General features: G+C 36.1%; 1 protein-coding gene across 13 annotated transcripts in view; it reads left to right on the forward strand.

Annotated features, from left to right (window-relative positions):
- CTNND2 (catenin delta 2) overlaps positions 1 to 16,131 on the forward strand; it is a 1,175,163-nt gene that overhangs the window by 986,835 nt on the left and 172,197 nt on the right. For all 13 annotated transcript variants that reach the window (XM_001364153.4, XM_016431422.2, XM_016431423.2 and 10 more), the window contains 2 exons: positions 10,632 to 10,749; positions 14,571 to 14,756. In XM_001364153.4, the coding sequence (XP_001364190.2) occupies positions 10,632 to 10,749; positions 14,571 to 14,756 (304 nt within the window). The remainder of the gene's footprint in view (positions 1 to 10,631; positions 10,750 to 14,570; positions 14,757 to 16,131) is intronic.

Genomic DNA, 16,131 nt, shown 5'->3' on the forward strand with positions numbered 1-16,131 from the left:
TGAGAAATAGATGTTATTATAATCCACATTTTACAGATGCGGAATCTAAGTCAGAGGTAAAGTGGCTTGTCCAAGATCACATAACTAGTAAGTGACCATGATGAGTTTTGAACTCAGGTAATCCTGACTCCAGGTCTAAGATTCTTTCCACTATGTTATTGAGATGCTTTCCAGTATCTGGCTCTGTCTTTCCTTTCCTACCTTACTTGCAGCTACATTTTGCACACTTTGTGCTTCAACCAAAATGGCTACTTTCTATTTTCTCTAAATACCCATTGTTCTCCTAATTCCTTTCCTTTGTTAATTTTCTTCTTTCTGTCTATGATTCTGTGCCTGTCTAATTTCTGCCCATCTTCCCTGCTAGATCTAAGCAACAAATTGAAGGCTCTAATAGGAGGAGTAGAATCAATTAGTTCTTCAATGAATGTATGTGAATCCACATGTGCTCCCAAATGATATCTCATTCAAGAAGGGTAAAGGAAGTTAGACAGCTAGGTGGCTCAGTGACTCAGAACTGTACCAAGAGATGAGGTTCTGGGTTCAAATGTGACCTCAGACACTTCCTCGATGTGTGACCCTGGCCAAATCACTTAACCCCCATTCCTTAGACCTTACCACTCTTCTCCCTTGGAACCAATATACACTAGTAATTCCAAGATAAAAGGTATGGATTTAAAAAAAAGGGGGGGGGGTTAAAAGGAATATGAGGTAAGAATGTAGTCATTTGTAACTCTCTGTTGAGAAATACAGTTACAGCTATTTGCTTACCTGATAATAAGAGTTAAAACTATCTTCCAAGAGTAGTTATCCAACATGAGACTCTGACTTGTGATCTCCTTGAAAGTAAAAATTATTTTTTTGTATTCTCAGCACCTAATACAATCTCTGAAATAGTGAGTGCTTAATGTTTATTATTGTTGATAAGTGAGGTTAATAGAATCCATAGACAACCATCACAGAAAAACCTTTACTAGCTCATTCCCAGGAATGTCATTTCCAAGACTCAGAGCTCCAAGGTCAAATAAAGTTGTTGCAGGTGGAAAGGAAGAAATAGCTTACATGCCAATCAACCTTTCCATCCTTATTATTCATTATTACCCTTCACATCCTCTCTGATCCAGCCATATTTGTCTCTTTATTTTTCCTCACAGATAACAATCAATCTCCCATCTTGATGCCTTTATAATGTCTGTCCCCATGCCTAGAATACATTATCTCTTCATCACTGATTATTAGAATCCCTAGCTTTTTTCAAAAAGCAACACATTCCACATGAAATCTCTCCTGATATCCCTCCCAGCTGCTAATGCCTTCTTCCCCCAAATACCTTGTATAATATGTATATTTCTGTATAAGTATATATATGTGTGTGTGTGTGTGTGTGCAAAACCACACAGGTTCTTGAGAGTAAAACAATATTTTATTTTTTGTTTTCATCTCCCCAGTGTCTGGCAAAGTGCCTACACAATAGCAGGTGCTTAATACATATTGTTTAATTGATTGATGCATGGAATCTCTTTTAAAATCATGGTTTACTACACATGTGTATTACTACACATGATTTACTATAAATATTATGCATGAATAAAACCATGTGGAAAGTGAAGACAAAAAGGAAAAGAACCCTGATAAATGCCAAGACTTCAGGAAAAAAGGCAGAAGGTGAACTAGTGAAAGAAATAAAAATTGATACAAGATTGGAGAGAAGACAGTTGATGTAGTTTCAAGGGCTGATAAGGTCTGAGAACAGGCAGGTGGATATGACCAAGAGGTGTTCTCTAGTGACTTTTAAAAAAGCACTCGAAAAAAGCACCCAATTTTAGGGGTCAAGGGTAGTAGGATGAGTAGTAGGACATACAGGAAATCAAATTTGAGTATCCCAGCTCAGCAAACTGAGGTCTTACATGAAGATATGATATCGATGAAAGATGTCAGAAGCTTGATGAGCATTCTAGAATGAGCTGAGGAACTTAACTTACCTAATGTACTCTTTAAACTTAGAATCTCATTTTTTATTATTATGTGACCTATTTACTAGACCTCTCTTACTAAGCCAATTCCTACTGATAAGGAAGAGAGGCTGAAAAAAGTGAACAGGAAGAATGTAATTCTTCATCATCTTAGTTCTGGAAGCTACTTCTAGCTTGTGTGGAAATGAGGAAAAGAATAAAAGAGACAGGTTGATGCTTGAAGTGGCCTTATTGTTTGTCACCCTAAGTCCGCAGCATCTTACATCTTACTTCTCAAGTCTAGGCACCATGTTCAGAAGATCTGACTCTCCCATTATTGTGTTTATAATGTGACATTAAAATTATAGACATAAAATTATATAAATTTATTTATAATGTATATGATTATATAAATTTGTAATTTATATAAATACATAATTTATATTTAAAATTTATATATAAATTTATATATAAAATTATTTTTTAAAAAGCAAAGAAGGAATGTTGTTTATCTTGATAACTATATAGAGAAGCATTTAAATATTCTTTAGCAAACACATATACACAAAAAAGTGACAGAGACAAAGCTAAAGAGTGCTAGAGATAATTTTTCATCCTTATTTTCACAAGTGAGTTAATTTGTAATCAATTTCTGATTCAATTAATTTTATAAATGATAGAATTTAGAATTTAAAGACACCTTAGATCTGTTATGATCCAACATGTTCATGATGAAGGTAAAGATCTTGAGTTCCAGAACAGTGAAGTGACTTGCCCTCCTTCATGTAATAAGTTAGCTAAAGAGCCCAGTCTTCCAAGTAAAATGGAAAGACCTCTGGACTTGGGAAGCAGGATGACTTGGGTTTGAATCCCACCTCAGTCACTAAGTAGTTTGCCCTTGGTCTTAAATCCCCTTATCCCTAAAATGGCAGGATTGAATTTGATGACCTCTAAAGTCCCTCCCATTCTAAATTTATGATCCTATGACTCTAAATTTAATTTTCTTTATATTATACCATAGATGCCTTAAATTATCATCACTGGCCCAAATATGTACCCCAGAGGATGCTTTCACGTTTTATTTAGGATTCTGTCTGTCTATGGTAAATTTGTTTGAAAGGAGCATCATTTATATAGCAAGCCTTTGGCACTTAGTAAATATCAATAACTACATAATTAATTTTAGAATTATTAAATTCAAAACTGAGCAGAATTTGTTTTCTCCCAAGATTATACTGTACCTTAAATGACATTTCTCTTTCTCTTCTTTTGGACACTAACAGGAACAGCTGCTATAACTGTTCTATATACCTAAAGTCTGCTTCTAGCACTCTCCTCTAGAGATAAGAAATGGAGAATAAGCTCAACAGTTAAGAAGCTCTAGACCAAATCTAACCACAGCCCCCCCTTACCCTGACATTACTTAGTCTTCTGATATAGTTCCTATGGGGCATAAGGTAGTGGCATAAGCCAGAACCCTAGCAAACACTGACTTTTGAGAAGAATTCCTGCCCCTTTCCCCTTATGGTTATCATTCCCTGGCTAAAAAACCCAAGACCAAGACTCTGGACATCTCCATTGGACCCCTCTTCCAAATCTCAACCAATCTGTCCTTATTCTACTCTCTCTTCCAACATTCTCTCATCAGTATGTATGATCTGGTTCCACTTAAGACACACCTGCCCCTTTTCATTATCTGGCTCCCCTGAAGAGCCTGGTAGAAAAGACAGTGCAATACATTCATTTAAGTCTCTGCAGCAGCAAAAGGAGCCTACATCTGTACTGAGCAAAGCACCGAATACTCTCTTGCTCCTATGAATTCCACACCCAATGCACCATCATACAGACACCCTGGCTCTCTCAGTTATTTGTAATCTTCTGCAGCATGATCCCTGACCCCCTAGCATCTGGCAGGTAGCTGAAATAATGGATAGTGTTGGACCTGGAGTCAGGAAACAGCTCAAATTTGAATTCTGTCTCACTCACTGGCTGTCATCTTTGGCAATCCCTTTTTATCTCTCTCAACCTCAATTTTTTTCCATTTACAAAAAAACATAGGAAATTAAATTAGCACCTCACAGAGCTATGAAGATCAGATGAAATAGCATATGTAAACTTTAAATTTCTATATTAATTCTGACCAATATTCTTTTCTGGATAATATATTTATCAATCCAGTGTCAGGTCCAACTGTCTTATCTCTCTACTCAATCCACAGCATGCCTAACATCCATCAGATGAAGCAGCGTAGAACCATTTGTCTACTACCTGCCCTGCACAATCATGTTTGTTCCATGGTATTAGGACTTCTGGTCACTTACCTGGATGGAAAGCAGAAAATGCATACCACCTAACTTGGCTGGTCACTACCTGCCTTTATGAAGCCAGCATAAGCCTAGCTTGCTCTCAGGAAAAAAAGAAGGTGATGGGTAGGGGAATGGATTTTATTACCAGAGATACTCTAAAGCCTCAGAGTATTGGATTGCAGGTATATAACAATTCCTGGGCTATTCAGAGGGGAATTGGAACACAGGCAACAAGATTTAGAAGCCCGTGTTAGAGAATTAGGAATCTGCTGACTTTCTCTTTGCTCTCTATCTCAGTATCTACTGTCGGAGTCTAAGTTTTCTGTAATCATTCATTTGAACACATGGAACACATTCTAGGTTGGATCCTATGAAACAGTTTCAGGTCCTGGGATTAAATATATGTGACCAGAAGGGAAAAGAGTAAAAGTTATTGAGCTGAGGAATTATCATTGCAGATTAATTATGGACACAATTGAAAGTCAATTAAATGAAGCAGATTTAAAGTATCAACATTTTAAATGAGATTATTGTTTTTATAAGATGTGCAGTTTTCCTCATCAGATGATAATATCAAATACATACAAATGTGTAGTTGCCATATATACTTTAAACAGAAACTATTGCTTATAGCTATATTTGCTAGCATTTAAAAATTTTTTAATAAAACCCTTCCGTTCCATCTTGGAATCAATACTGTGGATTGGTCCCAAGACAGAAGAATGGTAAGGGCTAGGCAATGGGGGTTAAGTGACTTGCCCAGAGTCACATAGCTGGGAAGTGTCTGAGGTCACATTTGAACCCAGGACCTCCCATCTCTAGGACTGACTCTCAATCCACTGAGCTACCCAGCTTGCTAGCATTTTTGAAGATAGAAAATATGAAAAATAGGAACCATCTATTATTTCCTATTCAGCATTTGGCTGCCAACCTCTTGCTTAAATGCTTTATGTGTATAATAAGTTGCCTAAAAATTTTAGAAAACAAACACAAAATATCTGTTATAAATTTTAGATATGTGGGGAAATTGAGTAAAGGGAACATAAGGTAGTACTTTAGAGGTGGCCTTCTAGATCTTTTATAAATCGATTTGGATGGATGGATCGTCATTGACCTGTTCAGTGTTTACCATTATTATTCATTTGTTCCTGGTTCCAAGAGAGGGCAGGACTACATAATGCAATAAACACTCCTGTGTCTCTGTAGCATTTAAGGTAAAAAATCAAATTCTAAGAACAAGTTAAAATCAAGTTGTTTGTTTTGTTTCTTTTCTCTGTTGATGGGGGAAAGGGGGAACAGAACCTCAAGAAGATTTCTGTTTGTAAGCCCAAGGTAATATTTTTAGCACTTTATGAAACAAATTATATCATTGTTTACTCATATTTATTATCTAGAGGACTGGGGTTTTGTTTATTTGTATAGTGTTTCTCAAAAACAGCAGGATCAGTAAGTACCAAAGCTGTTGTTTTTAATTGAATAGTTTTTCACAGGTGCTGCATTTCAAAGCTGATGTTTCTTATTTAAATATGTAAAGGAGAGGAATATTAAATTATCAAAGAAAGATAATTTTGTTGAAATTTTTTCTGAAATGTATGATTGAATTTTAATTAAGTATTAATAATCCATACAGAGTAAACATTAATACTTTGTTAAAGAGAATAATAAATTGACTTTTATATAACACTTTAAAGATTTATAAAGGGCTTTATAGCAAAATATATAGCAAAAATAAGAGAAAGAATAACCCTAAGAAAAGTTAAAACAATATATGGTTTGAAAATTAGAGAACTTGATTTAGGACTAGGAAGACCTAGTTTAAAGTCTTCTCCTGACATTGACTATATGAGCCTGGACAAGTCACTTAATCTCTCAGTGCCCACAGGCTACTCTCTAAGTCTATATATTTCAGAGGAGTTTTATTCTGTGTGCTGATATACAATAGTAGAGAAAGGTGTTATATAGATGAAATGGAACAACGGATTTTTTTTTAATGATATACATATACAGTTTAAGACTTGCAAAACATTTCAGAAATATTATCTCATTTTATCCTCACAGATAATATTGTTATCATCACCATTTTATAGATAAGGAAATTGAGGCAGACAAGTCAAGTGACATAGCTAGGGTCATATAACGTGTGTGTATGTGTGTGTGTGGGGGGGGGTTGTAACCAATAGATAGTAAGCTAGAGCAAAGTTTAAATGTAAGTTTTCTCTTTTCCCTCCTATGGGGCACCTCAAGCTACATAGCCTTCCAATCTCCCCTCTCCTGCCTCAGAGCCTGGTGCTTCCTTGGGGCCCCTCGTTCTAAGCCACACCTTTCTCTGGGTTAACAAGGACTCCTTTATCCTAGTAGGAAAATGGTACCAATTGATGTGGCTTTCTGTCTCTGTTATCCAGGTGCTTATAATATTTATTAATGAACATCAAATTAATGTGATTCTTTCACAATTAGAGCCCCAGTCCCCAAAGCCAGAATGAAGCCAAGTTGTTGTTGTTAATGGTGTTTTGCCTTAGTTGAAAACCCTAATGCTGTTCTAATACAATGTATTCCTAGCTATTTATTGGCATCCTCTACTACACTTCTGTCCATGCACAATTAACATAGAGATATATATCACCGAGAAGTTACAGCAGTCATATTGTATGAAGCAAAATAAGGAGATAAAATAGTTTAGATAGATAAATGAAGTCATATGGAAAGTGACTGGCAATTGCAGGCATAAGGATGAGGAAAAGGAGGTTGAACCTTCATTGTCCTTTGGTTGATCTCCAGAAAAACCAACAACCAGCTCCATAAGTCCATTTTCCTCATTGTTTTCTTCTCCAGCGATTTGTAGTTTTATTGTATATTGGGCAAAAATGCAAGGTGGGTAAAGAACTCTGGCTACATCAACAGTCACACACACACACACTTAGTATTAGCCTCCATTGAAAGAAAAAAAAAACAAACAACAAAGCACCAAAATATTATTCAGTTCAAAACATCAGGCACTGAAGACGTTGATCCCCTTGAGTTCAGAGCTCAAGACCGTCTCCCTCCAAACAAGAAGAATCCTCTGTAGTACAGGTATACTCATCCTCTCATTTGGTCTTCACAAAAAATAGTGTAATAGATACTACAGATCTTATCACCATTCCCATTTTACAGATAAGGAAAGTGACAGGTAAGTAACTTGCCCAAAGTTACTCATAACTAGTAAGAATCAAAAGCAAATCATAATCCTTAGCCTATTTTTACATCATTTTCCGCATTCCTTCCACTCTAGCACTTTGACTTGTTCTCCAACACCTTACACAATGTACAGGGTGTTCAGAAAAGACTAGCACCTCTGGTGGGAGACCTTGCTGAGCCCATTTGAGGGATGCTCTCCACTTTGGGGTAGCTCTCACTTATGGCTTCAAAGCTGTAGCATGTGCAGTGTGGTAAATGCTCTCAACAGATGGACTGACCCAGCTTGAGTATAACTGCCAGACTTCAAACCCATCTGGGAATACCCCAAGTATGTGAAGACTTCTCCTGGAGGAAGGGGCAAATGAGAAGAATTTGTTCCAGTGGCCATAAAGACAGGAGCTGCGGTGTGCTTAGAGCTTGTTTACATCAAGGAAAGCCAAGGCATACCCTGCATCCCAAGCCATCATCAGTCATCTGCACTTCTCTCATGCCACTGGACTTTGAAGACTGTAAGAGAGTGAAGCTAATGACTTTGTTCAATATTGCCTCACTTAAATCCAATATATAAGGGAGTCAAAAGACATCACCAATAATATCATGTTGGTCCTTTCAACTCCCCCCCCCATTAGCTAGCCACCTTTCTATGTAACTCAAAGGTGAACTGTGAGGTTTAGAGAAGATAGTTTTTCTCTCTTTCTCAGGTAAGGAGGTTTATTGGGAAAAACAAGACAAGGATGAGAAGGATAGACTTATCCCTAATCTATAAGGAGGGTTAGGAGGATTTTGGAAAATGTCAGTCCTGTCACAATTGTGACACAAAAATCTGTCAGAGAGATGGAGGACAACTGTTTAATCTTCTTTCTTCTTCCTTCAAACCCAAATCTCAACTATACAATCAGTTCTTCACACTCTAAGTCACCAACAAAAGTTAATTTCTTCTCAGCCTAGCTCCAGATCCCCCAAGGGTCCTTCAGCCTAGGACAGAAGCTAACAGGGGTCCACAGAGCTTCTTCCCCCTTCAGCCTGGCTTGACTCTCCAACCGACTTTCCTGGGAACATTCCATTTGAAATATTCTTTCTTGATTGACATCTGAGGTCCTTTACTCTCTGTCTTGCATGCATGAAATTCTCTCTTCCTTCATGCCTCTTGCACAACAACAACCAACCAACACACACACACAATTTCCTTATTTCTTACTTTTGAAGTACTTCTTCAAGAGGCAAACACTCATGAATGGTGATTTGCTTTAAGAAACCACAAAACTTCAAGTAACTATATAAATCCTTTATTACCAGGAGTTCTTAATTTGCATAGCTTATGAATTTTTTTAACATCTTGATAATTATATTTCAACAAACTGGCTTCCATTGCAGTCCTATGCATTTCATTTTATATCTTTAAAATAATTACTTGGAGAAGGAATCCATGGATTTCACCAGACTGCTAAAGGCTTCCATGACACAAGAAAAGGTTAAGAATCTCTCTTTCAGATAAATAATATGCCAAAAATCTAAGTTTTAAACTTTAATAACTCCCTAAGTTTAAATGCCACAAAATTACCCCCTAAAATTTGAAAGTTTAGTTACAAAATTTTAACTATTGATTTCTTATTAAAATGCAATACACCATTAAATTTTCAATGACTAGAAGGATTGCATTGATAATTTGAGCTTTCAGTCAGCCAAAGAATGAGATTTTGATACTGTCACACATATAGTATGACCTCAGTAGAAAAAGGATAATGGAGAAAGATTAGGTGATCTAAGTGGCCAATTATGAAGAGCTCCCCTACTGACCCAATGGTCTGGGAAAAGGTCATTTAGAAACAGTCACATACTAAATGAATAATGAGAGGTTGTACCATCTTGTTAAAATTGAAATTAAATATTTATGATTTAAAATTCACAAAACTAAATAAGTATAAAAGAAATTTGAATAATTAAACCTTTAAATAATTTGTTTGTCACATTTATATATCTGAAGTTATTAAATTTTAAAACTTCACTAGGGTTTTGATCACCTCGTAGGTCTCTATGAGTGGTTGAATAATATGTGTGTATAAATATAGATATATATGTTTATATAACATAGAGATATGCATATAAAATGTTGATATATAAATTTAAATATATACACATATAAAAAGCTCATTATCATTGAAATTAATCTCCCTATTCTTTCTTATGTTGAATTTATCAGTGTCTAATGGTAGTATACCGTAATTCAAGCTTTTGCAAATACAGTATCCTTGCTTATTACTAAGTGGTCTACATTAACTTTCCATTTTAAAATATGAAGCTTCCCTAAAAGCCACTTTTTCTTTTAAATGACTTGACCTTTTTAAGTATGTGTTAGGGGGAGAAAATTACATTTCTTTGCCAGACTTTGCTGATGTTACAACTTTTTTGTTAGCATTTATTTATATAAAATATGATGAATACTTAATATAATACATATGATTTGTTCTAAATTTGTAATAAATTATAATAAATATGCTTCTCCAAGAGAAAAAAAAAACCTCACATTAGCTATCCTTTTTCCCTTCCTTTTCTTCTCATTCCCTCCCCTCAAGAAAGCAGGTAATATGATATGGCTTGTACACATGTTATCATCCAAGACCTATTTCTCTGCTATATTCTGAAACAAGACACATAGGGGAAAATCTATGGACAAAATAAGGTGAAGAACAGTATGCTTCAATCTGCATTTTGACTCTCTGTTCCTTCTATATGGTGGTGAATAGCCTTTTCATTTTAAGTCCTTTGGAATTATCCTCCATCTTTGCCTCATTGATAACAATTAAGTCATTCTTCAAAATTATAACAAATAGTCTGAAAGAAGCCCAATACGTTGGATTCCTAGTCTTTCTGTGAGATGTCAGCCTTGAGAACATCCCCAAAACACAGAATCCAAGGAATTTTCAAAGATTAAATCAGATGAATGTTGTGATCCGCGTGGGTTTATATTGTATTAAGAGGATCTCAAACATTCTATATCTTTTCTAGGATGTTTAATCTATTAGTCTATAAGGGTTATTAAGGAAGGGGGAAAGGGGCAGGACAGGCCACAGACACATATATGTATGGTATTCTCTTTATAAAACTTGAAGGGTGAAGAAGAAGGAAGCAATTATGGGGACCCAATGAATGAGTGAGTCATGGCTCTGACATATTTCTGACACCTCTCTTTGCCTTACAGGAATGTTAGTTCTGCTGGAGAGGAAGCCCGCAGAAGAATGAGGGAATGTGATGGACTTACGGATGCATTGCTTTATGTGATTCAGTCTGCTCTTGGGAGCAGTGAAATTGATAGCAAGGTTTGTTGGGCTTGCCTTGGGAGGGATAAAAGTGAGAAAATATTGCCTGTGGGGAAAAGAAAGTAAGCAGGGACACTGTTTATTGTTTTGTTTCGAAATATCAAAGGGCTTTCCTTTTTCTTTTAAAATAGAAGCTACTAATATGGATAGAAAATAATCTTCAAAACCCTCACTTTAAACTGAACTTTTTTTTTTAATGGAAAGTGATTTGGTTGCATCCAACTAAACTGGAACCAAACATTCCATTCTCCCTTATTGTTTTAAAGCCGGAAAGCATGAAAATTAATTTTTTAAGTTACTTACTGCACAGTGTGCAGTCTTTCTTACGCCCTTTTTAAAAACAGCCTCCAGCTTTCATAAAAAGTGTCATGCTCTTCAAAAACCCAAGATAAATACAAATCTCTTTTGCTTGTGTGTAACAATCTTCATTTGTGTCAAGTAGCTCCATCTCAACCACGTGTGGTCTAAAAAGTAGCTGTAAGTTAATTATGTAGCTCTGAAGGAAAAAAAAAGCAATGTTTATTTTAATGTGATGGGTTTCATTTAAGTGTTTTTGGACACTGCCATTCAAGTTATTTTTTTTATCTTCATTAATTCAGTACTGAATAGCCCTCTTTAAAAACACAAGTGACAGTGTAATGTCAATCATTGTCATAAAAGAAATGTCAGTTATACTTTCTAGAATTTGATCAGAATACTGGGAAAAAAATTTCTCCTAGAATTCTACTGATTCTACTGTAAAGGAGAGTAGCAAGCAAATATCATTGACCTTTTTCATATGTTCTGCATGAATTAGTTATTGGAGAGCAAAAAATTAAGATAGATACCTTCTGTTATACTCACTATGTTATCTCATTGTATTGTTCTCTTCTGATCTGCTTAAGAATGGGTTTTCTCAAGTTATGACTTAGATGTGACCTCTAAAATCACTCCTTGGTGTCACTAGTTTAAAGTACTTGGTGTGATTGCACAAAGTAGCTCATTACGTGTTACCAATTTTTTAAAAAGACGAAATAATGAGATGAGCAATAAAATATTCCTTTGAAATTTTTGTGTGTCAAACTCAGCAGAAAACCAAAACCATACATAATCTCTAGCCTTTAACAGCCATATTAGACTTCCTAATGTAATTGATGGGATAATTTGATTTTTTTAAATGACCAACCAGGGCAGTGTGAATAATTGCAGGTGTCTGGCAAACCAACAGGCATATCATTAAGTGTAACAGGAAAAAATGATTCCCAGAGGTTTATCACCTAAAGTAGCCCGCCCGAGAATATTAACAATCATATCAAGACGTGAAGTCTACAGATTTGATACAAAACTACTTACAGAGTACTTGACAAAACCTGGAGGAGTATGGTGAGGGAGACACGATGGAGTCCTTTCCATTAACTGTGCCCCCATATTTCCTTTGATTGATATTCCTGTAGAATTCTGTCTAGAAAATGATTTTAACTTTTAAGCTTTGAAAACAAATGGATCAAGGAAAATATTAATGAACTTCCCCTCAAACACCAATGAAGGTCTTTTTCAGATAATGAATAAAAGAGGCTCAATTCTATGCAAGCACATCAACTGTGCTGTGTAATTGGGACAGTTTGTTAGATGAGTAACATATGGTAGGATGCTCCACAGACAGCTTCCAAATTAGCCCTTCCTAATGGAAAGTAAGGAGTAAAAATGACCCTGGTGACCAAGAAGAATTGGTAAAAACTCACCATTACTTGGAATGCATGTCAAAGAGAAAACAACCAGCTGGATCCTCCTTCTGTTTGGCTCCCTAAGAGGGGCAGAAGGATGGAAGTTGCCTCTTTTTACCTCTTTAGAGAAAAGCTCCTCACTCAAAATTTGCTTAACAAACTCCTGGCTGAGTGAGATTGGGAAGATTGCCAGCCACAAAACAGCAGCCCTCATCTCTCACTGCACGAAACACACAATTGTGCAAAAGTATGGGTGCATATATGCATACTGCTGGGTACCATGTCCAAGAGGGTGGGCAATTTCTAAGAGTTTGCAAAAAAACAATAGCAATTCTTAGAGTGTTGGGCAGTTTGGTCTTTCAATCATCAGTCACTTGTTTAATTAGTAGTTAAATTAAACTATTTCTAGTTCATTGTTATCTGAGAAGGCAAACTACAGGATGATCTAAGACAAAGGGGAAGAAAAAGAAGATGGAAAATAGCTTCTCCTCAAGTTGTCTTTGATATTAGAACATTAATTTCATAGAATTTAAGTCAGACAGTTAAGATTTGTGCGATAACCTTTTTGCCAATGGCTTTTCCCCAGTTTTTTTTTTTCAAGTGGGCTCCTATGTTTACTTGTTTTCATGTCTTTTCTTCTTATGATAAGAGGATACAAGAAATAGAAAAGCTGTTTGATGAAAAAAGAAAGAAAAGCACTGGATTAGTGCATGACAGGATTCCTAAGAGTTTCCACGATATCATCCTACAATCTAAAAGGTTTCAGAAGTGAATTCAGAAAATACTCCTTTCATGTTGATTTTCAAATCATCCATAATTAAATGAAAGAAATGAGTTTTCTTTATGTGATTTGTTTCCCATTACTAAAAAAAAAATGTGCTTATAGTTGTATTTGTACTGTAAGCATACCTTTGAGTTACCTTTAAAGAAGAAACTTTTGTTGTCTTTAGCTCTGCCCAGCCCCCAAAGTCTTTATATATTTCAGTATGCACTTTCATACTTCCAGGTTAGAAGAAATTGCTAGATGGACAAAGTTTATAGTAAACATTGAATTTTAAGTGTGTGTGTTTGTTTTTTTTGAGGGGAAGAGGGTTTGTTTTTTTTAAACCAATTCAGACTTGTAATAGTTCACACCAGATGTCAATGTGGTTCAGGGTATGTTTTTATTATCCACAACTCTCCTTTCTAACATCAGATTGGAGCACGATTTTATTGGAAATCTTAATCAAAACTGCTTTGAAAAGGAAGACCATTTTGCTTTACAGGAGAAAACTGGATATATTTAGATCAAGGACTTGATTGTTATTGGGGAGAGACCTCTGATGTAAGAAATGAAAGCTTATTGACCAGGATGTTTCTTTTAAGGGATATTTGTTTTAGAGGGGTAACCACATTTTACATGCTTTTTAATTTGAATATGATTTCTCAATAAAATAAACAAAGACATTCAATAAGTCATTGAACTTTGTTGAAAGTCATTGAACATTGAATATGTTTGGACATATATGAGAGGTGGCTAATCTTGTGAGGTATGTTTTGTTATTTGTTTTTTGTTTTAAAAGAGAGAGAGAGAAAAATAAAAGGCATTAGCCCCCTCCTGAGTTACTCACTAGTTTTTTAACTATGGTGCCAGTGAATAATTAGAAATAAAATGGACAAAAAAGTGATAGAAGCTGAACTGTCATTTCACTGGATTTTGGAACTCCCAAGTGAGAAAACTTTCTCTACCAAGGCAAATCAATACATTCTCTGCAACAGTCTTGGAGATTTTCCTAGAACACTGAGGTGCTAAATTGCCCAGAGTCACAATACCCCTTTGTTACAAAAAAAAAAAAATGAGACTTGAAAATGAATTTTACTGGATCTTTACCTGATTTCTCTCTCTTTCTCTCTCTCACTCTCATTCTCTGGGCATCTCTTTCTGTCTCTCTCTGCCTCTGTTCTGTCTGTCTCTCCTATGCCATATTGCTTCCAGTATAATGTACCTTGTGATAAATATATAATGATTGCATTCAAGAAAGAAATCAGATATGAAACTTAGAAAACAAGAAAGAGAGCTGGTTATGATTGTTGGCATTTTCTCCTTTGTCTCCATTTTATTTGTTTTGGGTTCTTTAGACCGTTGAAAACTGTGTGTGCATTTTGAGGAACCTCTCCTACCGACTTGCAGCAGAAACATCTCAGGGACAGCAGATGGGAACCGATGAGCTTGATGGATTATTATGTGGTGATGCCAATGGCAAGGATGCTGAGAGCTCTGGGTGTTGGGGCAAGAAGAAGAAGAAAAAGAAATCCCAAGATCAGGTGATTCAAATTACTTGCAGCTGCATGCAATTAAAGCAGCCTCTAAATGATAATGCTATGATTTAGTGCACATACATGTAAATATTTATAGATTCATATATGAATACATATATCTATATATACTATAGAATAGTGATGGTGAACCTATGGCACATGTGCCAAAGATGGCACACAGAGTGCTCTCTATGGACATGCAACTGTCCTCTCCCCACCTTACCCTCAGAGTTCATTACTGGAAAGGCAGAGAGACTTGGGAGAAGCTGCTCCCCTCCCCCTTTCCACCACACACTTGATGACATTTTCACATCTCCACCCCTCCAACCAGCAGGCAATGGGATCAGGGAATGTGGGTGGCTCACAGATGATAGAGTTGGAGGGAAGCAGAGAGCTTTGGCCACGCCCCTAACCTTCTCTACACTCCCTTCTCTACACTCCCCATTCCTCACTTCACCCACCCCTCAGCAGCCCAATGGGAGCACTCCCTCCCTCCCCTGTGTGAGGTAAGGGAGGGGTACTTGGTGGGGAGAGGAGGGGCATGGCACTCCATCTCTAAAAGGTTTGCTATCACTCATAGGATTTTGCATGTTCAAGATGATTTAAAATATTTCCATATCTATTTCCTATAGGGATTCTACAAATAAGATAGTGAGACTAAATAGTTTCTTAACCTCTTTAAATCTTAGTACTTCCATCCCTACTCTACTTCTGCTCCTCACAGGGTGTTCAAATCCTAGACCTTATTGCCTTCAGAAACCACAGAAGGTCCACAATCCTGAACTTTCCATTTTCCTTTCTGATATAATTTTATGCTGTGGTACTGCTCCAAGATTTTCATTCTTGAATCTCTTGTTTGCCCCCACTGTGACCTCTTAGTTCCCAAGCATCTACCTTGCTATTTTTATTGAGACAGCAGTAGATAAAATACCAAACTCAAGAGATGAGTTCTAATCTTGCCTCAGACACTATCTGTATAACCCTGAGCAATTCCCTTAGTCTCTTTCTATTTGTTTCCTTACATTTAAATTAGATAATAAAACCTACTTTACAAGGGAGGGGTTATGAAGGTCACATGAAATGATATATAGAGAGTGTTTCTCTCACATTTTGACATGGTCTATAAATGCTAACTATTGTTACTACTGTTTTTGTTTTTTGTTTTCCATACATTGATATTCTACTCTAGGGTTCCTGACCATTTTTGTGTTCCTTACCCCACTAGAAATCTGGCAGACTCTAAGGAGCCCTTTTCAGAATACTATTTTTACATGGACAAAATACATTGGATTACAAAAGGAAACCATTATGCTGAAATGCTGTAATCAAAATATTTAAAAAATTTTTAGGATTAATTTTCTGCATTCCAGATAGAAAACTC

The sequence above is a fragment of the Monodelphis domestica genome, chromosome 3 (assembly GCF_027887165.1).
Source record: "Monodelphis domestica isolate mMonDom1 chromosome 3, mMonDom1.pri, whole genome shotgun sequence".
Lineage (NCBI taxonomy): Eukaryota > Metazoa > Chordata > Mammalia > Didelphimorphia > Didelphidae > Monodelphis > Monodelphis domestica.